Source organism: Halichoeres trimaculatus, unplaced genomic scaffold, assembly GCF_033239565.1.
Source record: "Halichoeres trimaculatus isolate MK-OKI-2021-1 unplaced genomic scaffold, fHalTri1.1 fHalTri1_scaffold_19, whole genome shotgun sequence".
In the NCBI taxonomy this organism is placed as follows: domain Eukaryota; kingdom Metazoa; phylum Chordata; class Actinopteri; order Labriformes; family Labridae; genus Halichoeres; species Halichoeres trimaculatus.
The window spans coordinates 9,473,075-9,500,705 of NW_027437197.1; the positions used below are offsets into that span (position 1 = coordinate 9,473,075).

Genomic DNA, 27,631 nt, shown 5'->3' on the forward strand with positions numbered 1-27,631 from the left:
CTGTTTGGACATCACAAATACATTATGCCCTCTAGAGACTGCATTTGGAATGAGGGTTCAGAGCGCAATGTTCCAGAGATGTGATTTAAAGGATGACTTTAAAAAAAAGGGTTTGACTTTTGTCTGCTATGTAAAGAAAAAATCAAACCTCATGAAAAACTCTGAACAAAGTTGGGCCTCAGAAACTTACTGTAGACATAACTTTCATATCATATTTTCTTCTTTGTGGGTTGACATGTAGGTGATAATTTGGTGTGATGTGCCCAGCAGCCACCGTGTTTCATGTGACACTAAGACCACAGGGTTCTAAAACGTGGTTTAATTTTCACATTGGTAACAAAAAGAAGAAAAAACAACCAGTGTTAAGTATTAGATCTAAAACAGGAAAATCAGAATACTTTCATTTATCTATAAGCAAGCACACCTGAAAGAAACTAGCTGTATAAGATAAGCTGAGGTCTAAGTTTTGTATACTGGCCTTTAGAAGAATGACAAAAAAACATGACGCTACAGCTAGCTTCCTCAGTGGTCTAGTTTTTATAACTTCTATTTGCCGTGGCGAATCTCAATGGTTTTATGGTAAATCCACCCCTCTGGTGTAATAAATAGAAACTCTTGGCTCTTGATAAAGGAAACTCTGACTTACACATTGCTGAAGGTTTAACAAACATATTCCAAAACAAGGTTGTGCAACATTCAAAGTAAAGCTTGTATACATACAGTATTTATAAAAGTATTCTTGGGAGGCACAAGGTCAAAACCCCAAAAGAATAAAGTGGGCTTTACTGAGAGAAAGTTGAGTAAAAACAGGTTTTGTTATTGTTTAGCTTACAGATACTTTTCTTTGAATCTATAATATGCAGACAACCACACACATACACGCATAAGTTCATAAGTAAAGCACAGAAAGCAACTGGGCAAACATCCACACAAACACACTGTGACAGAAAGCGAATTTGAAAACGCAAATATTGCACCAAATGTACCCGCTAAATACAGCAACCCTCTAACTTTATGATAGCTTATACTCCAACATAGAATATATCTTTATTTAGTTTATATGGGAAATAAAGGTTCTATGAAACATACAATCCATGGAGCACCATTACCATCTTGGTGTTTGATAGTTGCTTTTAAGTGAAAGTCTGAAAGAGCGGCTTTTAAGTTTAAAGTGTATCAAGAAACAAAGAAAAAAACTTACAAAACAGTTTGATAAACTCATTAATTATAAGCGTTCATTAATCCAAAGAGGAAAAAGAAGAGTCTGAAGACGACCCCAGAAAAGGACGGCAATCAGTAGTACTCAAGGCTGTTCAGAGGAGAACTCCATCTAAAGGGTTCAGTTGTGATGTTTGACTGGCTGTCCAAAGAGGAAGTACTCAAAGGGGCTGCAGGACATTTCTGCCAGCCTCTGAGGTGGTGCTGGCTCCAGATCTCTCCATCTCAGACAGCTGCTCAAACACATCCCTGAAGAAACACAAGAGGAGAACTTGTCAGAGCAGCCTACAGTCAGCTCAATGAGAGCTCTACGCGGGGAACAAACTGCTACAAATACTGGAACACAACAATTGAGCAACATCCCATCTGCTTATTATATGTACCTCATAAGGAAACCAAGCAGGTTTAGGTTAAATTCATAGGTACAGGGACTGAGTAAAGACTCAAAACTGACAATAATAAGCTGGCTCTTTTAGAAAATAACTGGTTAATCCTGCCAACTCACTTGTGCATGTAGAAAAAGATGTATCCACTGCGGTCGCGGTCTCGCCGTACAGCTGCCTCTTGTGTGCGTGACACATCCAGGTCATTGTAGGTCAGCCATGACTGCTTTTTCATATCATACACGTCGGTGATGTAATGACCTTTAAGGGAAGAAACAAAACAAAGATTAAGAACACTAACATGAAGAGAGGAATACGGATTTGTTTTGACAAGCAAAGGTTTTATTGTTTTTTTTTTTTTTTGCAAATGTAATGTTATTAGATGGGCTTCCTTTCCTTTATGGAAAGAGTAGCAGGGAAAAACTTATGCAGCATAGCAGTAGTTTAATGGCGTGATTAGATGGGATTCATCTGCACAACTGAAAAACTATGCTAACCAGAGGAAGAGCTGCTCCCGATGTGACTGACGACACTGATGAGTCTAAAGGAGTTGGCCAAGTCTCCGCTCTGTAAGATAAACATCAGGAAGCAGGTCAGTACAAACAAAAGAGAATGGGTCTGTGTTTATCATTAGTGCATTCTCAACTTGTGTTTAGTGTCTTCGTGGTTTGTTTGTTTACATTTAGTTCTTTGGTGAGCTAAACGCAGAAGAGTAGTATTTTACTAGTTTGTTCAGAGGGCAGGCACCAGGATGTAACATACCTCAGCGTTCCTCTTCAAGCTCTCGGCTTCAGCCTCAGTGTACTCCATGTCCAGCACATCCTCGTTGCCAGAATCTTCATCTGAGCACAGCAGCTCAGGAAGAGAGTTGTTAAACTCTGTAAAGTTGGAAGGACATTATGGTCACACAAAGCCTATGAGCTGAAAGGTTATACTGAATGTCCATCAATCTTGGAAGCGCAGTGACTTCTTAGTTTGTGAAAGGTGAGTATATTTGAGGAGAGTGAGATTTCTTCTCAAAACTGCTTGACTAACTTTTACTTACTTCAATAAGTTCTAACAGCAAGCAGCTGACTGTTATATAAAAAATTCATAAAATGTGCTTAGTCTTGATTCTGACCTTGCAAACTGAGCTCAGTGGCTCTCTTCAGATCATCATCCTCTCTCATCTCTTGGGCCTCCTGTACAGGGTGAAGAGAGGGCAAGTAATAACACGAGATTAAGTGCAGGACTGTGGTGGTGCAGTGTAAGAGTTCATCAGATACTTAGAACAGTAAAAACAGTTTATTAGTAGTATTGTACAAGTAGCTGAGTCCTCAAATGCAGCCCCACTCTTTCATTCTGACAGAAACCTCCACAGATTTCATGTAAATGCTGAGCTTACATGTTCCTGAAGGCTCTGGGCCAAAGCCTGCTGCAGCTCCTGCTCTTCCCTCTCCTGATCCAGACTGTACTGCTGTACCCAGTCAAGTTCCCCCTGCTGCTGGACTCCCTCTGGAGTTTGGTTCTCCTTGTTCTCATCCATAGTCAGGTCCAGGGAATCCAGAACATCTAGACAGAATTAAATGTAGAAGTCAGTCAACGCAATACTTCAATAAGTTTGAGTGTTCTACACACTAAAAGCTTAAATGTGAGGTTATATTGAATGTCCCTAAGTGAAAACTGATCAACTGAAACTAACAAGCTGATCAAATGAAAAGAATATCACTATCATTTTGAATTTTAAAAAAACAAACATTTAAGTAATTTTCTCATTAAAGTCAAACATTTGCTTGCTTTAGGGAAGAATTTTACCATGATTTAGAAATTTACGGGCCTCTTTGTTTGGGATTACCTGTTGGCTGTTTGCTGTCCGTTTCCAATAGATCTGTATGATAGGCCAGATCATGAGTATCAGTGTCCCCAAAGCCTGTGTCTGGACTGCTGGTTGGCTCATCCTCCAGCGGTGCACTAGCTGTGAGTCCAGCCTCCTGTCGACTCATCTCCAGCACGGCTGCCAGCATGTCATCATCATTAATGCCGCCAAAGTCATCAAGAGGGGCTGCTCGCTAACATAAAAAAAAAAGTGTCAGACAGTCGGCAGAAAAAGGAAAAAAAAAGGCTCAACTGTAACTTGAGTCTGGCTGCTCACCTCTTCTGGTCGGTCATCATCCTCAGGAAGACAACTGCTGAGGCGTCGCTTGCGGTTCTGGTTCAACTTTCTACTGTGCTCTTCTTCACAGTCAGAGTCAATAAGGACAGAGGTGCAGCTGGAGTTGGCCACTTTCCCCCCAATCCTTCTAAACACAATCAGAGGTTCAAAAATGTATTTAACAAGCAAGCCAACGTGGAATGAATCTTATATGAAATGTCACACATGAGCCGTAAGGCAGTGAACTGACAACCTGAGTGGAACAACACTGAAGACTTCAGAGCTTCTCTACAAAATATCAATTTTTCTGGAAGGTGCAACTTGTGTTGTTTTATCCTTTAATTTGAAAGTCTTTTAGAATGAGTTGCACTTACCGGAGAGCTGCTGAGGAGGAGTTGACCAATGGTGATGATTTGAGTGTCCTGGAACTTAGAAAACGACAAAGACGACTTTTAAACACCCCTAGTATTTCAGCACAACACATTCATTGAAACCTTTAACTTAAAACGATTCTTCACCAAATAGTAAAAATTTAAGTTATTTCTCAAACTCAATTTGAAAGTATTAACGATGTCTTACATAGAGTTTTGAGAACTCCAGCCAAGGCAAACAGGGGGTCGCGTGGATTCCGAGCAGTGGGACAGCAGAGTCAGATACCTGGGAATCACCACCTGTTGGCCCAGCTTGCTATTCATGGACAGCTGAGCGTTAAAGCTGTATCGTTTTAGATGAAGGATGAGGACTCTGGAAGAGCAAAGACCAGGATTAAAAAGGTAGGTAATCTTTTTTAACTGAGAGCTTCTTTATTTGAACTCATTCACACATAAATCACTCTCAATAAACTGTGAATTCATACCTTGGCAGTTTGCTGAATTTATGTGTAACAGTTGCTGCTTTCCCATTGCACTTCTCACATGAGTACTCAATTTCCTCCATCTGCAATAGGAAAAAGTAACTTCAATCAAAACATGTTCAGGTATTATAACTTTGCAGGTGCTTTATGCAGGGTCAACAGTTTGTGAATTTATAATTTGATGAGGCTGATGATGGGATTTTGATATTAACTACAAATGACTCACTCTAAAAAAGAGATCCAGAGAGTCCTGGATGGAGCGAAGTGGGAGGGTGTTCTTTCGTCGTGGTAGATCGATGGATAAATCATTGAACTGCTCTCGCTTGGTCACCACCTCCCCACAGCTGTATACAATATAAAGTCATGACGTTACATTTTTTTCTGGATTTATCCACAGTAAAAAACAGTTTGGTAATCTTAAGAAAAACTAGGCCTCACCATTTGCAGGTGATGGTGTGCTGTACTTCAAACTCCATGTTGACAGCCACAGGGCAGGTGTAAATGCGGGTGACATCTGCCTCTTCACCAGGCTCTGTCTTGGTCGACGATGGTGTTGTTTCTGGACTGCTCTCACACGCCACAGATGAAGATGCAGCAGCTTCATTTGTCCAACTCTTGTTCATTTTCTCCACGTCATCTTTTAACTGGTCCAAACACTGGCTCAGAAACTCATGAGCATCCTGACAAACATTACATAGATGTATGAAAAAAAACTCAGTGAGGTGACAGGGCGATGCTTTAATTTCTTTCTTTCTGTCTTTGAGAAATCTTACATTCTGCATGTTTCCAGAGAATCGCTCAGCCGTGGAAGAGATCGCACTCTTGACTTTCCTCAAGAGGTCCTTCTTGGTTTCTGGACAACCCACATCCTTCTTGACCATAAGGTGAGCAAAACGCCTGAGGAAAGTAAAGAAATCATACAATGTAATGAAAGTCATATAAGGCAGATGAAATGAATGCAGAAAGAATACGCCTCTGATAACATGATCAGTCTATACCTGAGCAATGCATTGATGGGCACTTTCCTCCATGGGATGCTCTGCCTCAGCATGTCGTTGGAAAAGGAGGGAAGGCTGAAGAGAGACTGCAGGATGGCATTCATGTAGCAAGTGTTGCCAAGGTTGGAAAATCTGGGAAAAAAAATTGACACATGAGCAAAAAAACAAAACTCTGGACATTGTTTTTTCCATGAAATGTCCCCTATAAAATAAATGTTATTCATAATCTTTTAAATAAATTAACAGATGAAGCTCAACCTTCGTGGGGACAATCTGGTAAACTCTTACCCTTGCAGTGGAGGTTGAGGCTGGGCCAAAGTGGAAGGCCTCTGCTTGTTCCAGCCGCCATAGTCCAGGGAGGGCCGGACCTTTTTGAAGGGGGTGGAGTGATTTGGCAGCATAAGGCTTCTTTTGGTGGTTTGTGCTGTACTGGATGGCCTTTGGGGAGTCAGCAGAGATTATAAAGTTTGATTTAAATTTCTCAGTTGAATTTTGAATGCCCTAAAATCCTTAGGATGAATTATCAGCCTTCTGCTTTTATAACAGAATACAGAAGTGTTTAATAACTGATGGTGTTTTACTTCTATATAAAGAAAAAGGCGCACATGCATTTCATTTCACTGCATTACCTGTGCATTCTTTGAAAGATTAACAAGTTACACTGAACATCTCAAGCTAGTAAATAGCAAGCCAAAAACTCACCTGTCCAGGAAAGAATGGCTCTGGTTGTAGTCTTTAGTCATTGATCGGCTGCTATAGAAAGATGATGGCTGAAGTGGTGTTGAACCCAAGGGAGCTATAAAGACATAAATGCACTGTGATAAAGTAAAAGTCAATTTAAAACCCTAATATAGTTATTTGTATCTCAAATTTATACAAAAAGATAATATAAAACAGAAACAGAAATACACAGTTGATTTGGTTGCTGCAGGTTTATTGAAGTAGGATGTACCTGAGCTCCTGTTCTCCTCTGACTGCTTCAGCTTGTCTTTGCAGCTTAGCAGAAACTTTCTGGAAGGATCTGAAGTGGCTTTGTTGTTGCTGTGAAATGAATAAACAAATACACTTAGGGCACTGATCTGTTGGTCTTACACTGTGTTTGTAATGACACTTGCCCTGTAGTATGCATAAACAGACTTGCATCTCTCTTATTTTAGGATTAGGAGACAAAATATGTCATTACTCAAATGGTCAAGTAGTCTAACACAAGGCCACAGAATTCAGCTATTTGTTATGTATTCAGCACTCCTACTTTTGAGAGTGGGCAGTGAGGCGTGCAGCTTTTACCTAGAAGAGTCATTTTCCTTGGGGTAGTCCTCGGTCAGGTCACTTTCAGAGTTCAGAAGTCTCTTTCTCTTTTCAGTCCTGAAAAGGATTGACAAAAAACAATTTGTTTTAAATGCCTAGACTGACAATTCTTCATTAGATAACAAGACAAAAACAAAACACAGAGAATCAGTTACAGGAAGATTTACAATGTGAACAGGACATGGGGCTATTGCAGTACTAAATCAATCAAAAGTCAACATGAAATGCCTTCACACCTGTTCTCAGACAGCCCAGTACGTGTGGGTGTAGAGGCAGCCCTACTCGGGCTTCCCAAGGGCTTTCGCGGTGTTGTCTCCTCCCGGCCCTCAACACCCTGCCTCCTCTGCGTGGCCTAGAAGATGTTAGCAGTTTAAGTATTTAAAACCCCCATATGTTCAAGCCTGTTTGAACACTAGAATGAATAGAATATGTGCAAGTGCACACCTGTTTCTCTCCTGACGGACTGGTCTCATTTTTCACAGAGCGGTTTACAAGCACACTGAAGTTTGCACTCCCATGGGACGACTTCAAAACTGTAGGAAAAATAAAAAAAAAAAGAATAGATGAATTAGTGAGGAACTATTAAAACCCTTCTTACATAAACACACCGGCATTATTTTGCTCTATACTGAAATAATCTGTAGCGTTTTACTGCATTTTAACTCCTGATCTGTATACCCTGTGCTAGGGTTTTTTTGCACATGAAAAATGTCTTAATCATGAGTTACTGCGGCACAGATGTCTTTGTACATAGCGATATGAATTGATTTTATAAACTAAGTAAAGAAAATGTAGCGAGACCTAGACTTAGTCTACGCAGGGTTGAGAGGCAGAAATTATGTAACCACAGCTCATGATAAATTTGCCTACTGCCATCAGTACTCGGGCCAATGGAAAAAAAGGCCTACTTAAAAGAAATCTGCACTAAACTTTAAACTTTTATTTTCTGATTTAGCAAGCAAGTGGGTTTTTCTATTTTACTGACATCAGCTCCAAATTGGCTCCTTGATTTGTGAAACAACAAGAGAAACTTGCAAACAAAGCAAACAACATATCCTAATTGGTACTTAAGAGTGCACCACAGCACCAAACTGGACCAAGGGACAGTAAGAGGTATGTTTATATGCCAATTCATGTGCCACCACTAAGCAGCTACTTATCTATCAAACCTACCAACAGACATCAGCAAGGCACTGTATTTGCTGAATGTTTTTAGTAACACGTTGATCCACAAGCTGTGGTACTAAAAGAGATGTGTGATATATAACAATGTTTGAGAAAGTTTGTTATACGTCAGAAAAATATTTTCAATTTGTTCTAATTCAAGAGTACAAAATTGAACAAAAAGCTGCCGTCACGACCCTTTAAAAAAACACACAAGATTATCAAACAAATAAGAATGCCAAGTCTTAAAAAAAGACTCATATACTCTGCTCTTTTTTCTATTCTTGTGAATACTAAACACAGTCCTTCCAAGTTCTTTAAATTATCAGTTGTGTAATTACTTGTCTTTCCCTGCTTCAGCTTTTCCAGGTACTCTTTGGTCCTCTGAGCCAAAGTTATGGGCATCTTATCCAGGATGATGACACTGGAGTCCTTTAGTGTCAGTGTGATTCGGTTCCCACTATGGCTGATGCTCTTCACATTCTGATTCAACTGAAGTAAAGAAAACAATACACCATGGTCAGAATCATAATTTGACAGGAGTTCAGTTCTTTCTTGACTTTTAATTAGAAGACTTCTTAGCACATTTTACACTGACTGTTATCATAATATAACAGTGAATAAATAATGTTTTCCAAATGCAAGATGCTGTTTGGGGTCCCAAACTTATAACTCAGAAAAACACATTAACCCATACCTGAAAGACTTTGGAAGCTCCACCACAGCTGAATCTAAGGCAGAGGTTGACTTTGTTGTCTCTTTCTGATATCTCAAAAGTTCCTTCTTTCCATCTGGTGGTGCCCACGTCCAAGCTCATAAGGCGCATCTTAACAGCGCCACCGCTGGAGAGTTTGGGCACTACGGATGCCATGGCTTACGATCCAGTTGGTGCACTTAGGAGGCTTGGACTTGTGATCGAACAAATCCTTAGGAAAGTTAAAGGGACTGTGTCAACATTTAACATAATATTGCTCTATAAATACCAAGGTTTAACCGTTGGAGAGCAACTAGATTGCCATCATTGCTGCTGCTACTCCGTGCCAAAATATATGAATAGATCAATGAGCTCCACGATGATCACAATACCTTAAAATAATCATCAGCACTATAAAGGAAGTTTTTCCCCGTCTATTCAACTCCTTTACAGCAACATACTTACATATCAAGGCTTAAATTGTGCTCTTTAACTATTACTTTATAACCATCGCACTACTGGGCGCTTGTTGAAAGTCATAACAAACTCTCCCAGCAGCACAGCGCGTAGCTAAACAGCAAAGACACTGATAACGATTCACTTAACTTAACACTTGATGAACGTTGATAATAGTTATACCACCAACAAAGTCACAACACACCATTTAGCTTGCTAGCAGTTTCACTGAGACACAGTTGAGCCTGCTTTCCGTTAGCCATCAAACTAGCCCGTTAGCCCATCTGTATCACAGCAGCAAAGATGGGCGAAGGTGCACGAGACGCTGCGGTTTGCGCGAAGTTCTATATAGGTAAACGGTTTCAGGTTGAGTCGAATATTTACAACAAAGTGCGAAACTGACGTCAGATTGTGAATTAAGTACCAATCAAATAACACTAAAACAAAGCTAAAAGCCTGTGATGCTGACAATGTCGTCCACTCTGAATGGATGGAGGAGGCCGTCATTAGCAGGGTCGACTAGCATGCTAAGGGGGGCTAGCCAACAGAATGCAATAGGTGATGAAAACAGAGTCACAGTTTAGTTACATCGTCATAGTTACATACCTGTCGGTGATATGTGGTCTTATTTAAACTTTCAAATAATAATTTAGGCTTCGTAGGTCCTCCGAGGAGAGAAAGGTTGTTTTGCCGGCATTCACCTGCTCCCCAATCCGTATGTTGTTGACAGTGGAGCCGCGCGACGCCTCGAGCTCTGCGCGATGATGGCGGGAATGTGAAAATTCACAGCGGAAATGACAACCGAGACTGCTGCGCCTGGCTATTTTCTCGCGATATCTTAACCATTGATGTTTGGTATACATCCGTCGCTTAACACAAACTAGCCACGGGTCTAGAAATCTTATCGACGTCGTTCGTATGTTGGGGCTTTGTGATTATAGAGCGTAAAAACGAGAATATTGATGTTTACTTACGATGTTATTTTATCGTTTTATTAATGTTCGGTAATGCTACTTCACGCTTGTACTGAGATACATTTGTCACCAATAGTCAGCAGCTACCCTCAGCTAGCTGCATTTACGGTTATGTAGTTAATCCAACTTTTTTTCATTGCTGTCCCCAAAGTTCGCAACTACACCCCTCTTTCACTTAAAAACTAGTCTTTGATAATACCATTGGCCTCGCAGGATGCTGGCGACGGGAGCAGTAAGTAGCTATTTAAGCCTTAGTGTAACGATTACCTCTTACCGCCTGACCATTCATTTCTTCCTTTGTGTACCCCTCTGACTTTCAGTTTGATCGAAAATAAACGCTTGATAGTTAAAAAGAATTTAAGAGCGTATATGTTTTATTTTTTTCAACCTTCACTGTCTATTAAGACATTTTATAATTTATTGATCATCAAATTTAATAAATTAAATTAAGACTGGCATCTTGGAATCTTTTGCAGCTTAAAACATTTTTTTGTTGTTGTTAGTAAAGATAAATTTTGGTCCCAAGTTTAGCTGGGTGAATGGAAAACAGATGTACTCTTTAAATTAAAAGCATGATCATGGGTGCCCATTTAATTGTATGGGGTTGATGAACACAGTTTTGCTCACTTGCTTTTTTGTTTACAGGCTGTAACCAATGTCACAGCTCTGGCACAGGTAGACCGAGAGAAGATCTACCAATGGATCAATGAGTTGTCCAGTCCGGAAACCAGGGAAAATGCCTTGCTTGAGCTAAGCAAGAAACGTGAATCTGTGCCAGACCTTGCACCAATGCTCTGGCACTCTTGTGGCACAATTGCTGCCCTGCTACAGGTGTGACCATATTCAACCCCCAGCTGTCAATTGTGTTTTTTTTTCTTTTGCTCTGCTTTTGTTTGGCATTAGTGATTACAGAATTGTTTTTTTTTACTCTCTTTACAGGAAATAGTGAATATCTATCCCTCCATAAACCCACCTACGCTTACAGCTCACCAGTCCAATAGAGTGTGTAATGCCCTGGCACTTCTGCAGTGTGTTGCCTCACACCCAGAGACAAGGTAATGGGAGGTTTAGTGTTGAGAGATTTGTTTGAAGGAGTTGTGCATTTCTTGTGTAAGTTCAAATCTCAAGTTTATTTAGGAGGAACTAAGTTCCTTTTAAGGCACATAAAAGTTATTTGCTTCTTCTTTCTCCTCCATCACAGATCAGCCTTTCTTGCAGCTCACATCCCTCTGTTCCTTTATCCTTTTCTACACACTGTGAGCAAAACAAGACCATTTGAGTACCTGCGACTCACTAGCCTTGGAGTCATCGGTAAACTCTACTCCTGTTTACGTTCATTCAATCCTTGTTACATCTTCAGGTTTTTGATCGTTCTCACTAAGCTGACTTTCTGTGTTTACTGCAGGTGCTTTGGTGAAAACAGATGAACAAGAAGTGATAAACTTCCTCCTGACCACTGAAATCATTCCACTTTGCCTCCGCATCATGGAATCTGGAAGCGAGCTCTCCAAGACAGTATGTATTTATTGCTGCTGCTGTGCAAACCACTCTGCTAACTGACATATAGGCTAGAATATAGTATTTGTTTAAACTTATCTTGAATCTCACTGCATCTCTTCATTAGCAACTCCGTTGGACAGCAAATTATCTTATCCATTTTCCCCAAGTTGCTGCTTTTCATTGACATTTATGACCACTTTATTGCTACTTAAACTTGATATTTTTTATTTTACTCTTAAGCGATAGAAAAATAAATCAGATAAAGATATTAACTGACAGTTTATGTGTCTAGCAAGGCAGCAAGTTTAGGTCATTTTTCACTCAGCTTGGTTTCATTTTTGTTTTGCAGGTTGCTACTTTCATACTGCAGAAAATCCTACTGGATGACACTGGGCTGGCTTATATATGCCAGACATATGAACGCTTCTCCCACGTAGCCATGATCCTTGTAAGTGTCTCCTGAGAAAAGCACATCAATATTTCTATCACTTCACTCTTCTGGAGTCTTTGCAGAATTGTGAGTACCCTTTGTCATTGTATGTTGTTTAATTCTTTATGTGCAGGGCAAAATGGTGCTTCAACTATCAAAGGAACCATCAGCTCGTCTATTGAAGCATGTGGTCCGCTGCTACCTCCGGCTATCAGATAATCTCAGGTACAGCAGCGATATGTCAAACAGGTTTGAATTTCTGTAGAGCTCTGAAAACTTTTTACCTGCAGAAAATATAACTAAATAATGGATGATATGTACTTGCCACTAGGAGGAGCCATATTTCTCTATACAATTCTCATTCATAAGAAAATCTTTAAATGCCTTTTTTGATAATTCATGCTAATATGTTCTAAATATTTTATGAGAGCTGCACAGCTGTAGGGATTGCTTTGTTCTTTGGTTTGCACCACTATGTAGGATACTTTTGTCCTCTTGGCTTTCTGGTTAAATAAAGAAAAAGAAGAAGAGAAACTATTGATTTGAGCCGTTGCAACTTTTATGGATTTTTTACACAAGACATTTCTTTGATAGAGATTCAGCAGTTTCTCTTTGAAGTAATTTCTATGTTTGGAGTTCATTTTCTGAGCATCCCGAAACCACATTAGTTTCCAAATGTCACTTGAAAGTATTGGTGCTCAGGACAAATTTCTCTAAAGGTTTACCTCTCTAAGTCCCATTGAAAGCTGCCAGTTTTATAACAATATATTTCTAAGAGGAAGGTGATTTAATTGTTCTAATGTTGTTCTCTCCTCAGGGCCAGAGAAGCCTTGCGTCAGTGTCTGCCTGATCAACTGAAAGACAGCACCTTCGCCCAGGTATTAAAGGACGACACCACCACAAAGCGCTGGCTGGCACAATTAGTCAAAAACCTGCAGGAAGGCCAAGTCACTGATGCAAGAGGGATCCCACTGGCTCCACAGTGAAAGGGAAGAGATGGGTATTTAGAGCTGACACAGATGGACTGTTATGATTTGAACTCTGACAAATGTGGTGCTACGACTGCCAGCAAAGTGAAGGACATGTGGAACGTATTTCTCTGCTGTTCAATAGATGGGTCAATTTACACTAGTTTTTTACATGAGGTAGAGAAAATCATAACTCAAAATCAGTCTTAAGAGCCAGATGGATAAATGAAAACTTTCCAGTGCCATATTGACTGATAGTTGTCTACGACCTATTTGGCAAATTTCTTTAGGTCTTGGGCTTTAGTGACAATAAAGAATTACATTACAACAAAGAACCATCTTTAAAGTACAGAATGCGAAATATCTTCAACCACTGTAACTGCTCTGCTCTTCTCCCTGAATGTGTTTGAACAGCCTAATACTGATGATACCAATGATTAGCCAGCATTGGTGTTTTCATACTAACACCATTATGATAAAGGTGAGCTCAGTACTCCCATTTTCTCCCTTCCTTTCTGTAACATTCCACGTCAAAATAATAGATTTTGCTTCTTGCATTTGAAATATGACTTTTGATCCTCTATTAAGACTGTGTTGTGTCCTTTTTTTTTAAACAAGCCTCTTTAAACTGATATCACACTTCATGCAGCACTTAAGTACTAGCGCTGATGTGTTTCTGTGTCATTTGATGTTTTTACTGGCTTTGCAATCTGTGGCCAAGTAAAACACTGGGTTTGATCCATTTTGAAACCTCAGAAGTTCTTCTTGTGTAAGATATTTCATAAATAAATTGTTTTACAACAAATTACAGTATGAATAGTTTCGTTGTGATGATGCCAGAAAAACTGTTTTCTCACTAGGCTAAAAGAGAGAAATATACTTTCTGTGTTGGCAAAGTGATAGCGTTTTTTCACATGATACTCATTACAGAGAACTGGAAGAAGTTAAATTACTGCAGAGAATCTGATTAGTCAAAGCCACAGAGGGCAAAAATGCAACACAAGAAAAAGAAATGGCTATTAAAAATTCTATGACTTTATGCATTGGTGTCATTGTCCATCAGTCTGTTTGGGTGGGTATGTTGCTCAAAGCAGAATAAGTCAGTGAGACATCACGTTCAAGAACTTTTAAGATAAAAACAAAAATTCCCCTCTAGGTTTTTTATGTAGGGTCATTGGTAAGGTAAACTGGAGTCAAACTCAAAAATTATTTTCGGCTGTCTTTATTATTGATCAGCCATGGGAGGAAGTACCCCACCTGTTCCTTCTAAAGTGCTCCATATTACATCTCTGCAGATTTCACTTATGGTTATTCTCCTCCTTTTATTGGTGCATTAACAGGATGATGCATCCACAGATTACATCCCCTCACACTGCAATGAACATCAGGCAGTGTAAAAACACCTCCCTGGCCCTCCTCTGATCCAGATGCTAGATGTTTCCAAGTGAGCAGTGGGAGTTTTTGCCTGTTTACCTTTCTTTCTTGAGGACTGAGCCCTAAAGTTGTTACGGGCCTGATCCACTGAGCCTTTTAGATGCAGGAGTGCATTAGCTTGGATTAGTGGAAATGGGAAAAATGATATTTTCCATTTCTGTGCTGCAGTGCCTGCAAAACCCTGTACTATTGGATGCAGGGAAAAAAAATGCACATGTGGAAAATATATCCCAAGATGTTTTAGAGGATTAGAAAATATTCAGCGTTAAAGAACATTCATCTTTTGCCGGAGATTAAACCGCCTCGACTGAGATTTGGCTCCATTAAAAGCTCCGAGGCGTAGATTCCCTTCCCCAAACATTTCCTGTTTGAGTGACTCAGTGGGCCCAAGGCATGGAAAGTGTATTGTCTTTGTTTTGAACATCTACATGGCCCCAACCCCCTATGTGGCCTATGTGAATGGATAAAAGAAAAAAATATTGAAAAAGAGAAATTCCAGCCTTGATGTAACAGTATTTTTTCCACTTGATGCATTTCAAATGCTCAAAATATCCCAGTCTTGGGTTTCAACCAGAGCCTTGTCTTTTTATGTTGTTCACATTCAGCATCTTGAAGACAACAACTACAAACAAACTATTTTACCTGTATTTTTTCTATCTATTTAAGATTTTTCTAGATTTTCCTGTCTTGAATCATCTCAAAATATAATCTGAAAAACACAATTGAAACATCTCATAGAAAAAACAACATCTTTATATCTACAGTCTTAAAAAAAGCATGTTCAAGTTATGTTCAAGTTATCACATCCAACCTTAATTTTACACTTGTTCACCCAAACATCCAAAACTTTAACCTCTGCATGTTGGAAAGCAGTGGTGTATAATTGGAAATGGGTCATTGTAAGAATAGATAAATAAATAAATGAAGCTTCTAATCAGAGAGTGCTCTGCTATGCAGTGTGTGGCAAACAGCCAAGCTCGACAGTACATCAGTTTATAAGCCTGTAGTCACGCTGTGTCTATCCCTAGTTATCATCAGATATCAAATTTCAGGAAAGGGATCTGATGTTAACTTTTGATTCATCCTGATGTTTTTTTTTATCCCTTGTTTTTGAATCTGAGGCACAATGTGTATCTTTCATGGTTTTATGATTTGGCTTCTTCCCCCAGAGCAGCAGGCCTCTTTCCCAGGATTGTGTCCCCTGTTATCAGTGCTGATACAGACACACGAGAGTCACCAAGCAGAGCATCCACCATGCCCCGGAGGATGAAGAAGAGAGACGGAGCGGAGAGAAGCAGGCTGAGAAGACTGACCCTCAGCTGATGCAGAAAGGGATCTGCTGAGTGGACTGAGGGAGTGGCAGGAAAGGAAGGAAGGCTGGTGGGGAGGGAGTGTGGAGAAGGAGGAAGGGGATGAGGAGGGTGTGAGTGAGGCACACCAGTGTGCGGCGGCAGCAGCTAGGGAATCAGGTTTCTCAGACCCAGCTGAGAGAGTAGAGAGAAAGGGGAGGGAAAAGGAGGCTGAGCCAGATTCCCTCTCAGACACTCCCAGTCTTTTAAGGCCCTGAGCCCAGCTAACAGTCCCCTGACTCTCCTGGAGTCTGGATCTCGAGTGACATACACACCTTGCTGGACCTCAACCCCTCTGTGTCTGAGTCCCTACACCTCTGGAGGTCCAACCACAAGCCTTACCGTTGAGACCTGTTCTTAGGGTAAGTATCTCTTTTCATTTTCAGAAAAAAAAGAAAAAGAAGGAATTTCTTTGAGTGTTGCATAAAGCTTTTGCTTATGTGATGCTTCAGTGTCTCATGTTTCAGACTCTGGTTCTAATTTGCTCTGCACAAACCTTCCTCCCTGCAGCAGCTTTGAGTTTTAAAAGTGGATGTTGTAGGACAGGAATGGCTTGCTCTCTATAGTTTCTGTAATTCTTCACATAGTTGCACAGGAGAAGGAAAAGTATGGGCAAAAAAATCAAGACATTTTACTCCGTACATAGGTAGAATGCATTCCTGTGATGGATAAAAGTGGATTGTACAAGAAACGAGAAGCACACAAGATGAAAGTTTGAAGCCTTTGATCCAAATGTCTGAGCTGTTTATTCCCCATTAGTCATGTCTTTATTTGTGTCTGTGTGTCTGAGCGTGTGGTCAGTGAACTCCCTGAAGAAGTAAAGAAGCAGCCTTGCATGACTCACCCTCTCATGAGCAGAGCGCCAATCCAAAACACTTCAGCATGGCCCTAAAAATAAAAGCAACATTATGTGACCTAATTGTAGTGTAAAATCCTGAAGAAAAAGGGAGGGTGTGTTTAACTTTCAACAGTAGTCTGGGACAAACTTGGATGGACACAGACATACTTTGGATGCGGCTCTGCAGTGAAAGCACAAACATGAAAGTACGCACATGGGTTTATGGAGGAAATCACTCCACAGTGGAAAAATGAACCTCTTTCATCGTCAGAGTACTTTTTGTTTTAGTATGAGTGTCTTATTAAATTGTGAGACAACTGGGAATACATTCCTTGCATCATGCGACTCATACTGGGGTGAGAACTAATTTCTCACAAACTTGTGAGGGGGGGCAGGCTGGCACAGTGGAGGTTGAGAAACACATAAAACCTAAGATTAGATTGTGTTGCTTCAAGAGACAATGAGAGGAAAGGATAGCTGTCAGGCTGAGATACAGAGGTACATATCTTAGAAAACATTCCCTTTCCAGGAGTATGTGATTCTCTTTTATCCGTGAAAAGAAAGATAGCTGCAGATTATTTGTTTTCAGAGATAGCCGTCAGTCTCCAGGGAAGTTTTCTGTTCCTAGTCGGGTCTGTGTTGTTTTAAGGATGTCTTTTGTGGTTTTAAACTTTGTTTCAGCTGAGGTACTGATTGTAAACTGCATTTTCTCTCATGCTTTGAATAGCCACTCTCAATATTCTGCATCCCCAGAGTTACATGAAAACTGTGATAGATTTTTCCTTGACGATCATTCAAAATCCCTGAACAAGAACTTTTCTGTTGTACCTGATCTGAGTCACACATGTCCTTAAATACTTATGCAAGCACCATTGATGGTTCTAATCATTGTGCACCAAGGTTTCATCATTTAGCTTTCTTATGTCTATTGAAAGGGTGGAACAATGGATAGAGCTAACTTGTGACAAAGAACTGAGGTTAGACTTTAATTAATCCTTGTCCCAAACTTGCATCTCAGCCCACTGCATGTTTTAACCTTGGGGACACCTTGAAGCTGGATTTTTTTGTGGCAGGATGAGAATAGACATTAACAATTAACATTCACCTTCAGTCTTCAGAAAAGGCTGAAATAATTTGTTGTTTTATGTTGGAGCCACAACATTGAACAATGAGACTAACAGCTCATGGTCAGACATGTGAATTTTTAGAAGAAGAGTTTGCTTGTCCCAAGAATATTTCTTCAAAGTTAATCCCCCTTACATATCATGAAGCACATTATGAAAAAACAAGGTTAGATGTGATTAGACTTTGTAAGTATAACAAAATTTTGAGGTGAAATTTCATGTGGAGATACAATAACAGTAGTAAAAAAAATAATTATTATTATCAGTCATAATGTAGCTGAGGTGAAATCAGATAGCTGAGTGCATATAGTGTTTGTTCGCCTGCAAACAAACTCCTGGTGCTGCTCTGCTCTTCCTCTCAGTCTGCTTCATGATAATGAATTAGTAAAGATTGATTGTGTCCGTACCTGCTGAGTCATGTTGAAAAAGTCTTGAGAGTCAGCCTGTAGTTTCCTCCTCTTCCAGAGGCCCATATTTGTATGGATTGAAGCAGCAGTGCAGTCTACTGCATGAGCTGAACATGATGAGATAGTTTTTCTTTTTCTCCAAGTCATTCTATTAATTCAATATGTTTCAAAAATGTTGGCTGTCTGAACAGGGAAAAGCATGTGGAGGAATCTGCTGACATCTCCTTCTTTTAACAGCATCTGTCCACTGGCATGAATCAAGACTAGAAATGAATCTCGAAGGCCCATGTGAGTAAATATCATCTTATATCTTGTATCATCTTGCAAAGATGTGTCATGATCAGGATCTTTGACTTTCGCCTAACCTAACTTAGGTATCAGAGATGACCCAGATGTCAAGGTGATGATGGCTGGGTCTACTCTGAGAAAGGTGAAGTCCAGGTCATGGAAGAAGCAGCGACACTTCCGCCTCCTGGAGGATGGCCTGACGATCTGGTATAAGTCCAGATGGGCAGGGAAAGGACACACCACCTGTGAGTCTCGAAGCAAGCATAAATGTTTGAATAAAGGACTATTGAGACATTTTAAATGACAATTGAAACAATACAATCTCCAAATTAAATCTCTGAATAAATGCACCAAACTTTGAAATAGAGTCAACTCATATATCAAAAATAAGAACTTGAAGACACAGCAACTTTTGTGGCATACAAACTCTGAAACCCCTACCATATTTTCTTAATTTTAACTGATTTGGAAAGTGTAAATAATCAGTTCATTTATCAGTCATTGTGTTTCAGTCTCAATCACAGAGATGGAGACTGTGCGTGAGGGCCACCAGTCAGAGGTCCTGCTGAGCATAGCCGAAGAGTACCCTGCTAATCAGTGCTTCACTTTGGTGTTTCATGGTCGACAAGGAAACCTGGACCTGGTGGCCGAGTCTCCGGAAGAGGCCCGGGCCTGGGTCCAGGGAATCCGTAAATTGATCCACAAGGCTGAAACCATGGATGAGAAGGAGAGGCTAGACCAGTATCCTTTAATTCTTTCTTTCTTTTTGTCCAGTCTGTGTTTAGACACCTTTTGATAGACCGTTTTACAGTAAAGTATATCTCACATGATGATGATGATGATGCTGAGCTTGCAGATGCCTCAGTGTCTTTTTATAGTTTGATTTTCTGGAGACATTCTTCACTTGGCCCTGTCGGGGAATTTTGTTGTGGGGAAAGGAAGCTCTTTTGTTTGCTGACTGATTTCACAACAGAGCTGATTTTTTTCCTGAGTATTGTCTCAGGTGGGTCTGGGACTGGTTTCATAAAGCTGACAAGAACAAAGACGGGAAGATGAATTTCAAAGAAGTGCGGAAACTGCTGAAGATGATGAACGTGGACATGAATGAAGAACATGCTCTGCACCTCTTCACTGTGAGCTTTTTCACTTTTGTACATGTTGTTTATTCTTGACGGAAACATGAATAGAGAAGTAGAAAAAAAGATTCTTTAGCCTCAGTTAGATTTTAGAAATAGAAAAATAATCCTTGGATGCATTCCTTTGCTTTCACTTGTTATTCTAATTAAGGCTCTGCTTTCATTTCCACAGATGGCTGATAAGTCAGAGAGCGGCTCCTTGGAGATTGAGCAGTTTGTCCACTTTTATAAGATGCTGACTCAAAGGGATGAAGTGTGGAAGGTGTTTCAGGATTACTCTGGAGATGGAGAGAAGTTGATGCTGGAGGAGCTGGAGAGCTTTTTGAGGTTGGAGCAGCAGGAGGGAGAGCGGAGTTCCCAGCATGCCCAGGAACTGATTGATCGCTATGAACCATCTGAATCAGGTAAACCAGAAGATCAAAAATCACCTCAGACAGTTTTTTTTCTCTGCTCGATCTAATCCGTAGTTTTGGTTCACGGGACTTAATCCCCACTTTCAAATTAATTGATAGGGACAAAGTCCAGACTAAGGGATAATTTGAAAGGTTCTATGGGAAAATAACGCAGAATTACACTGAGTGATCAAAGTCAGAATCAGAAAAACGTTATTGATCCCCAAGGGGAAATTACATTTCAGTTTTATCCCTTCCAAGACAGAAGATACTGGAACATACAGTGGCATGGAAATACAGGAATGGGAGCATAGTGGAAGCTGCTAGCTTGCCCAGCGCCACGTTAAAGTAGATATAAAATGAAAACATTTTGGTGAAGAGAAGGGAAAAGAAAGCAAATTCCAGACTATGCCGTGAAGAAATTAAGAAAAAAAACACCTCAGCATTCAAGCACATGATAACAACAACCAAAAACTCAAAGACTTGCACAAATGTCACTGCACAGACACCGAGGGGGTGCGCACGCAGCCTCACCTGGGTGTGTGCGCATTAACCCTCAGCTGACTGCACTTTAAGACAGACTATAAGCCAGTACTCTAGAGTCATTTTTCAGAGCTGTATAGTTTTTCCAACATGCTTATATGTAAAGAGTTGCAACAAAAATGTACAGCAGTGAACATTTGCCAAATTCTCTTATTTTTGTTATTTGTTAGCATGCCAACATTCAGTGGTTGGTGCACAACAAAGGCTGATAAGAATCACTGTTTTGCAGATAACTGGTTGTTAATCAAAGGACTGATAAACATTGACCTGATAATGCTTGATGTAAACTGGAAGGATTCCAGAGGAACAGAAAGTACCCTGAATGCCAAGCCAAAACCAACATTTTAGTGTTATTTTGAAAGACATTAAACAGTCAGGGAGTTTTCTCCATAAGGCATTCACCACACAAACAACTGACATTCATTATCATCCCTACAAAAGCATGCACTGTGCATGCAGAGTAGATTTGAACCCAGCAGTAGAGAAATGACTTCCATGCACTGCCATGCATCTATAAATCTGAAAATTCTAAATCAATACCCTTTTATTAAGAGTCATAAAGGAGTTTAAAATCGTTAGACTGTACTCTTCTACCAACACCATCTGTATCATTCCTTCTGTGCAGCCAAGAAGCAAGGCGCCATGTCGTTTGATGGCTTCCAGATGTATCTGTGCTCACAGGAGGGCTCCATATTTAAACCTGAGCTGCTAGATCTATACCAGGACATGAGCCAGCCGCTCAGCCACTACTTCATCTCCTCCTCACACAACACCTACCTCCTGGAGGACCAGCTCCGAGGACAGAGCAGCCTGGAGGCATACATTCAGTGAGGGCTGCTGCACACCCCACAGGCAACACCAGCCTTCTATTCTAACTGAACCAAGGAAAGAATGATAACTAACACTGTGTGCCTTCTTATCATGTAAAGGGCCCTGAAGAGAGGCTGCAGATGTGTAGAGATAGACTGCTGGGATGGTAGTGATGGAGAGCCCATCGTGTACCACGGTCACACCTGGACTTCCAAGATTCTTTTTAGAGACGTCATTTCAACACTGAAAGAATATGCATTCAAGGTGAGCAGTGCTGGCTCTATGTGAAGTTAAAGGGTTGACTCAGAGGTTGACTGTTCGGGTGTAATAGAAAAAACGAAATCTTATCAAGTAGTTTGTCTTATTTTCAGTAGAAAGTGCCTTTTTAGACTTAATATGAGCCTCCTTCACCTGAGCAGTCCAGAAAAATGTCTTATTTCAGGTTATTTAAAGACAAAAACGAGGTCTGAATTGCTTGTAAGTAAAAAAAAAAGGAAAATGGAACAAGATAAAATGCATTTGTATTAAGACATTGTTTTAGTTAAAACCACATTTTCAAACAATTTTTTCTTGTTCCATTGCCAGATTTTTTTTTTACTTGTTACAAGTAATTCAGACCTCATTTTTGTTTTTAAATTACTTAAAATGAGACATTTTTCTGGACTGACCAGTTAAATGTGGCTAATAACAAGAAAATTTTTATTTAACATAAGACAGAAACACTTGATGAATTTCAAATTTTTGCAGGGAATATATTTTGAGTCAGAAGAGAAGAACTAGTCTTTGGAGTGTTCTTAAAAACATTAAGACGGATGCAACATCTAAAAGATATCTTTTACATCGTTCAAAGCTGGGCACCATGAATGGAATTAAATTAATCACTTAAGCAGTGCCATAAATTTAGGAAACAGATATATAAAAACTTTTGAAAATAATATTTTTTTTAATCATTTCCTTATTAAAAAAAAGATGTAATAAAAATCTGCAAGGCTCCACTGTACTAAAAACAGTGAAAACATGTTTTTTATAAACATCAAATAAACCACAGGAGCATTTCTGAATTCCACTTACAGGCCGCTCTGTGCTCAGAAAAATGTAAATCCCAGATGGTGCAGTTGGTAAACTTCCTTGCCCTGGAATGAAATGTACCCATGCTGACTCATTCACATGGAAAACTACCAGGAACTTCTTGTGTGTCTCCATGTCTCTATTTAAACCCACTCAAACTTTCCTACCCAATTTTAGGGTATAATGGAGATATTTCTGAAGATTGTGGAAATGTTTGGAAACTCTTGATAATATAGTAGAATAAATCTTGTGGTTTTACTACTACTGCTCAGGACAGAAAACACTTCAGCTTTCATCATGAAAGCACTGTGTCTTCTTTTTCTTGGTTGATAGGTGTCAGAGTTTCCCGTCATCCTGTCCCTGGAGAATCACTGCGGTGTGGAGCAGCAGACAGTCATGGCTCAGCACCTCAGCCAAATATTGGGAGACACACTACTGACCTCCATGCTGGATGGGCAGGTCCCTCAAGAACTTCCCTCTCCACAGGTGGGCATCTGTTTGTTTTATATATATCCAAATACAAACATAGGCATTCACACTGAGATGCATTTTGCATTTTTTTAAACTGTTTAAAATGATTCCAGCATATTTAAATTGATGCACGGGGTTAGTATCAACACTGACATTTAGCACTATTGTGTCACAGCCACACTGAGTCCAATCAGGAGGAAACAGAGGTACCACCAACCATTCTTACCTTTAAACTTTAATGGTTTATGTTAGTCTCGTTATCATCTACCACTCATCATAAAAGCAACTGTATAACTTTCAAACTCTTTTCTTCCATTAGAGCACTCAGGGCAATCAATGCTAACTTGAACTAATGGTAGATAAATGCACAGCGGTGGTCCACTGAGAATTTTGCCTTTTAAACGGTGCGAGATTGCAGCATTTAGTTAGAAGACAGCAAAGTGCAGGAAGATGTAGTATCCTTTATGAGTAGTCTTAAGTAGGACTGAGGGCAAAAGCACTTAAAAACAGTCCATTCTTCTTCTAACAGAAAAAGCAGATTATTACCACACACACAGCAGATGAATAAACATCTTCCTTGTCATTTTTTACAGGAGCTTAAGGGGAAAATATTGCTGAAGGCCAAGAAGATTGGAGGTCTAGAAGACTCCCTGGATGGAGCTCTGACGGGTGAAGTTAGTGATGAGGAGGAGACTGCAAACAGTGATGCAGAGACTCTTGAGGATCCACCTGCAGGGTCTGCTAACAATACAAAGGTAGGTGAACCAATAGGGAACTTTCTAGTGTTTGTTCTAGTGTTTCAAAGTGGTTTGACCCCTGATATCAAATATGTGCTGCATGTCTCTACTCCTCACAATGTTTTGAATCTCTCTGCAACTGAGAGATTTTTGTCATATCAAGCTGTTTTGATCTTAGTAAACTTGGGAATCTTGCTATTGCTCTTGCTAATAAGGGAAAATTGAGGGTGTGGCCATTTGACTGAGGGATGGAAAAGCTGTTGCTTGCCAGGTGATTCAGCTTTGGCCTTAACTGCAATTTCTAAAGTTTCAAATAGTTGTGTGTGTGTGTTGTAATGACTAAATGATTTAAAATCATTACCCTTAATAGTTAGTATCAGAAATAGTGGTTGGTTAGACAAGTGATTCATCTCTGTCCCTGCCCTGAAAGCAGGCTGTTTCACAGTGTGCTTTCAATTGCCTGTTCACAAACAACCTGATGACAGGAGTAACTTCCATTTAACATTATCATGAATAAATAATCAATCTGCTACTGGATTTACTTTTTATGAGGTTTAAGAAGAGGCATCAGTATACTCAGTCAGTTTCCAGCCAACCAGCTGAAGTTTCCTCTCAGATCAAAGAGAAGAGAGAAATCTCGATAGGTTAAACAGAGACAGGAAACAGGGCTGGTACTTGTCAGACACCGAGGAGAGACTGAAGTGAAAAGAGTCAAGATAGTGGAGAACAGGAGAACATTTAAAAGAAACAGATATGAGATAAAGAAGAGATGGTTGCAGTGTGCTTTTCTGTAGCTTTGGGGAAAACAATCCTCTGTCAAATTAAGTAGCTTGATAAAGTAGTTTGATAAAAATCTGTCTCATATTTAGCCAGAGAAGCTACTCTACAAACATCAAAAAACCCTGACTTACACATTTGGCTTTTACAAGTAAACTGCTCAATTCAGCTTCAGTATGCCTCTGCCGGGTCACAAGAGATTAACAGAAAGCATTTGTGGCTGCGACAATTTCATTGGGGTGAATAAGGTGGAGAGATGGAATTATGATAATCATCTTACCCAGAGTTACTTGCTGCTGGAAAGCTTTGACGAAGCAATTACTTACCCAGCGTCCCTTGTTGCTGAAAAGCTTTGACGAAGCAATTACTTACTCTGACCATTTTTCATTATTGAAATGGTAACACTGTGGTCACACGGAGAAGTGAAATGATGATACTGAAGTTATTCATTCTTTTTTCACATGAAAACAACAACAAAGAAATGTGAAAAAAAATTTTGGGCAGTTAGAGTGGATTGAGAGAAACTCAAGCAGTTTTTAGATATATTCAAATAAATGAGAAAGACCCTGCTCACGGCTAACAAAATGCAACTGTGTTGTTTCTGTCTATGGGAAATATTTAAGCTTTGTATTTACACATGTTGAAGGTATTTCCTTTTTGGACTAATCTTGAAATATTCTCCTTTTTTGCAGAAGATCAAGTCCAAACTTTCCAGGCTGCTGTCAGATTTGGTGGTTTACTGCAAGAGTGTTCACTTCCACGGCTTTGAACACTCCCGCTCACACTCCAAATGCTATGAGATGTCCTCATTCTCCGAATCCAAGGCCAAGAAACTTGTGAAGGATGCAGGTACTACCAATATCAGGGATTTTTTTTGCTGGGTTTTTAGATAATGACACTCATTATTTGCATTTTCTCAATAAATCTCTCTCTAGCGACAGATTTTGTGCGACACAACACAAGACATCTGAGCAGGATTTACCCCAGTGGACTCAGGACAGACTCCTCAAATTACAACCCTCAGGACATGTGGAATGTGGGCTGTCAGATCGGTGAGGAAACGGTTATCCTCTTCTGGGTAAACCAAACACTTCGCATTATTGAAGTCTTTCTGGTAAACACCCCAAGAAGCACACTTTAGAAAGCTAATCTCCCTAGTCACCTTTCTTTGGCTTGGTAATTAAAACTTGACTGATCGGAAACAGAGTCTGAGTGTTTAAGATCAGGATGTACAAAAAGATGAATCAAAATTTTTGTTAATAAGACTTTAATATTGTACAAATAACACAAACTGTGTCTTACTAAGCGAACAACCCCTAGTTCATCACATCAATGTTAATATGATAAAGGACTTTCTAATGAAAAAGCACATCAGGGGAAATCTAATTTATCTCCCAGTGAAGATGGACCAGGGACATAATAATTGGCTCAAAAATTGATTAAAATTCTCACTTGCATTAATCCACCAGTATAATAAGAACTGGAATGGACAAGTTCAATACTATATGGACTGATGAGCAAATGAAGTTCAGATAAAGGACAAACTGAAATGAAAAATTAAACAGAAACAAATATAGATTATTAAGATTTTGGCCAGAAATGCTGTAATTATACTGTGCATGATAAGCGTTACTTTTCCACATGGATGTGTTTTCTAAAATATGAGACCACCCACCCTTCTACAGAAGTGTTAGAGTTCAGGGTCAGACACAGACCATCACCCTGCAGCTGGAGGAGTCTGACAGCACAGCTGTTTCCTGTCACAAACACTCAGACAGATGCTGTCAGCTCAAGGCTGAAGAGTCTGGACCTATATGAACTCTGACAGCTGAACAGATAGATGACTCTGAGTCTGGGAAGTCACGTGATGTAGCCAACAATTAATTGCATTACCTCTCTTCCTGTTTCTCGAAGTGGCTCTGAACTTCCAGAAAGCTGGTCTGGAAATGGATCTGAATGATGGGCTTTTCCGACAGAATAGCTGCTGCGGCTTCGTCCTTAAACCAGATTTCATGAGAGACAGAGGCTCTAAGTTCAGTCCTGAGAAACCAGAGGAGCGGGAAGGCTACAAACCACTTCGCCTATCCATACAGGTTAAAATGTTTAGCTAGAATGACATTTAATCACTAATAATCTAGTATCTTGAGTGTGCTTTATTTCCTTATTGAGATTAAGCGTTATTAAAAAAAATCTCAAGATGCCAGTTAATTAATTGTTAATTATGTAAAATCTCTGATGCAAATACACTTATTTGGTTAATGTGTCTAATACGCCGATATGTGTCACAGGTGATCAGTGGGCAGCAGCTGCCAAAGGTGAATCAGAAAGAGGGGTCTATAGTGGACCCTCTGGTTAGGGTGGAGATCTACGGAGTACCACAGGACCAGGCCAAGGAGGAGACCAGTCACATCAACAACAATGGTGACAGTGTGCCATGTTTCTTCCTCACAAAATATTGGGTATTTTATTTCTGCAGATGCTTTTTAGGATATGAGGGCCAGGTTGTGGGAGAAGAAATGAGTCTGCCTTGAAAACAATAAGCTAAAACTTGAAGAAGTACATAAACAGTCAAATTTAAGTCCTCAATCCTCTGCTATGTTTCTTTTTGGAAATTGGAGACATGGAATTATATATCATAGTATTTTTTTCTTCATTTTTTACTCTACTGCCCTCTACCTGCAGGCTTCAACCCAGTGTGGAATGAAACTTTAAATTTTACCATCCACACCCCTGAGCTGGCCCTGGTTCGCTTTGAGGTGGAGGACTATGACAAGGCATCTAGGAATGATTTCATTGGACAGTTCACTCTGCCATTTACATGCATCCAAGCAGGTGAGCAAAGAGAGACCAAAGCAACAATCACAAACAAACAATCAAATTTGTGAAATTATATGTTGAATGCATAGATGCTAATGACCTTATTTATTCTGATCCAATCTTCTTTTTCTTTGCAGGCTATCGTCACATACACCTGCTCTCTAAAGATGGAACAGCAATCCCTCCTTCCTCTCTCTTCGTCAACATCAGCATCTCAGAGCTCACATGAAGACAAAACATGAGGGTGTACAGCCAGAGGCTGTCTGAACATGGATGACACAGCATGCATTGATACCTTTAATATTAATATTGCCAGCACTTATATCCAGTATTCATGTCTTGTGGGGTGTCAGTAAGAAATGG

General features: G+C 39.9%; 3 protein-coding genes across 6 annotated transcripts; 2 read left to right on the forward strand and 1 right to left on the reverse strand.

The window, feature by feature from the left end:
* Nucleotides 1-116: 116 nt before the first annotated feature.
* On the reverse strand, nt 117-9,978 carry usp37 (ubiquitin specific peptidase 37). Of its 2 annotated transcripts, none has more exons than XM_074695095.1 (24): nt 9,812-9,978; nt 8,753-8,981; nt 8,397-8,547; nt 7,336-7,424; nt 7,128-7,243; nt 6,871-6,948; nt 6,536-6,624; nt 6,286-6,379; nt 5,872-6,021; nt 5,584-5,715; nt 5,359-5,482; nt 5,024-5,265; nt 4,812-4,929; nt 4,589-4,668; nt 4,312-4,476; nt 4,107-4,160; nt 3,733-3,877; nt 3,436-3,649; nt 2,986-3,152; nt 2,722-2,782; nt 2,364-2,479; nt 2,099-2,168; nt 1,724-1,862; nt 117-1,467 (listed from the first exon to the last, which is right to left on the reverse strand). In XM_074695095.1, exons 2-24 carry the CDS (start codon nt 8,924-8,926, stop codon nt 1,380-1,382), a joined length of 2,856 nt encoding a protein of 951 aa, XP_074551196.1. In that variant the 5' UTR covers nt 8,927-8,981; nt 9,812-9,978; the 3' UTR covers nt 117-1,379. The 2 variants fall into 2 exon arrangements, with proteins under 2 accessions (XP_074551196.1, XP_074551195.1); XM_074695094.1 differs by having other exon boundaries at nt 3,733-3,880.
* Nucleotides 9,979-10,060: 82 nt separating this feature from the next.
* Nucleotides 10,061-14,081, forward strand: LOC141808473 (CCR4-NOT transcription complex subunit 9-like). The gene is made up of 8 exons (XM_074695096.1): nt 10,061-10,411; nt 10,825-11,010; nt 11,119-11,234; nt 11,381-11,490; nt 11,585-11,694; nt 12,029-12,127; nt 12,243-12,334; nt 12,927-14,081. Exons 1-8 carry the CDS (start codon nt 10,394-10,396, stop codon nt 13,093-13,095), a joined length of 900 nt encoding a protein of 299 aa, XP_074551197.1. The 5' UTR covers nt 10,061-10,393; the 3' UTR covers nt 13,096-14,081.
* A 1,873-nt stretch (nt 14,082-15,954) lies between these two features.
* On the forward strand, nt 15,955-27,542 carry plcd4b (phospholipase C, delta 4b). 3 transcript variants are annotated; one of them, XM_074694148.1, is made up of 16 exons: nt 15,955-16,222; nt 18,467-18,521; nt 18,604-18,762; nt 19,030-19,258; nt 19,521-19,650; nt 19,826-20,057; nt 21,214-21,415; nt 21,518-21,662; nt 22,800-22,952; nt 23,531-23,692; nt 25,144-25,300; nt 25,387-25,503; nt 26,366-26,544; nt 26,740-26,872; nt 27,134-27,283; nt 27,406-27,542. In XM_074694148.1, exons 3-16 carry the CDS (start codon nt 18,633-18,635, stop codon nt 27,495-27,497), a joined length of 2,211 nt encoding a protein of 736 aa, XP_074550249.1. In that variant the 5' UTR covers nt 15,955-16,222; nt 18,467-18,521; nt 18,604-18,632; the 3' UTR covers nt 27,498-27,542. The 3 variants fall into 3 exon arrangements, with proteins under 3 accessions (XP_074550249.1, XP_074550248.1, XP_074550250.1); XM_074694147.1 differs by having other exon boundaries at nt 18,467-18,517; XM_074694149.1 differs by lacking the exons at nt 15,955-16,222; nt 18,467-18,521 and having other exon boundaries at nt 18,629-18,762; nt 19,147-19,258.
* Nucleotides 27,543-27,631: the final 89 nt, after the last annotated feature.

Coding starts and splice junctions, on each gene's coding strand:
- usp37 (XM_074695094.1), bottom strand. CDS start 8,926: ATGGCATCCGTAGTGCCCAAACTCTCCAGCGGTGGCGCTGTTAAGATG. Junction 7,425..8,396: donor GCTGAAGCAGGGAAAGACAA/GTAATTACACAA, acceptor TTTTTCCTACAG/TTTTGAAGTCGTCCCATGGG. Junction 4,669..4,811: donor CTCTGGATCTCTTTTTTAGA/GTGAGTCATTTG, acceptor TTCCTATTGCAG/ATGGAGGAAATTGAGTACTC.
- LOC141808473 (XM_074695096.1), top strand. Junction 11,011..11,118: donor CAATTGCTGCCCTGCTACAG/GTGTGACCATAT, acceptor CTCTCTTTACAG/GAAATAGTGAATATCTATCC. Junction 11,235..11,380: donor GCCTCACACCCAGAGACAAG/GTAATGGGAGGT, acceptor CCTCCATCACAG/ATCAGCCTTTCTTGCAGCTC.
- plcd4b (XM_074694147.1), top strand. Junction 25,504..26,365: donor GAATGTGGGCTGTCAGATCG/GTGAGGAAACGG, acceptor TGTTTCTCGAAG/TGGCTCTGAACTTCCAGAAA. Junction 27,284..27,405: donor ATTTACATGCATCCAAGCAG/GTGAGCAAAGAG, acceptor TTTTCTTTGCAG/GCTATCGTCACATACACCTG.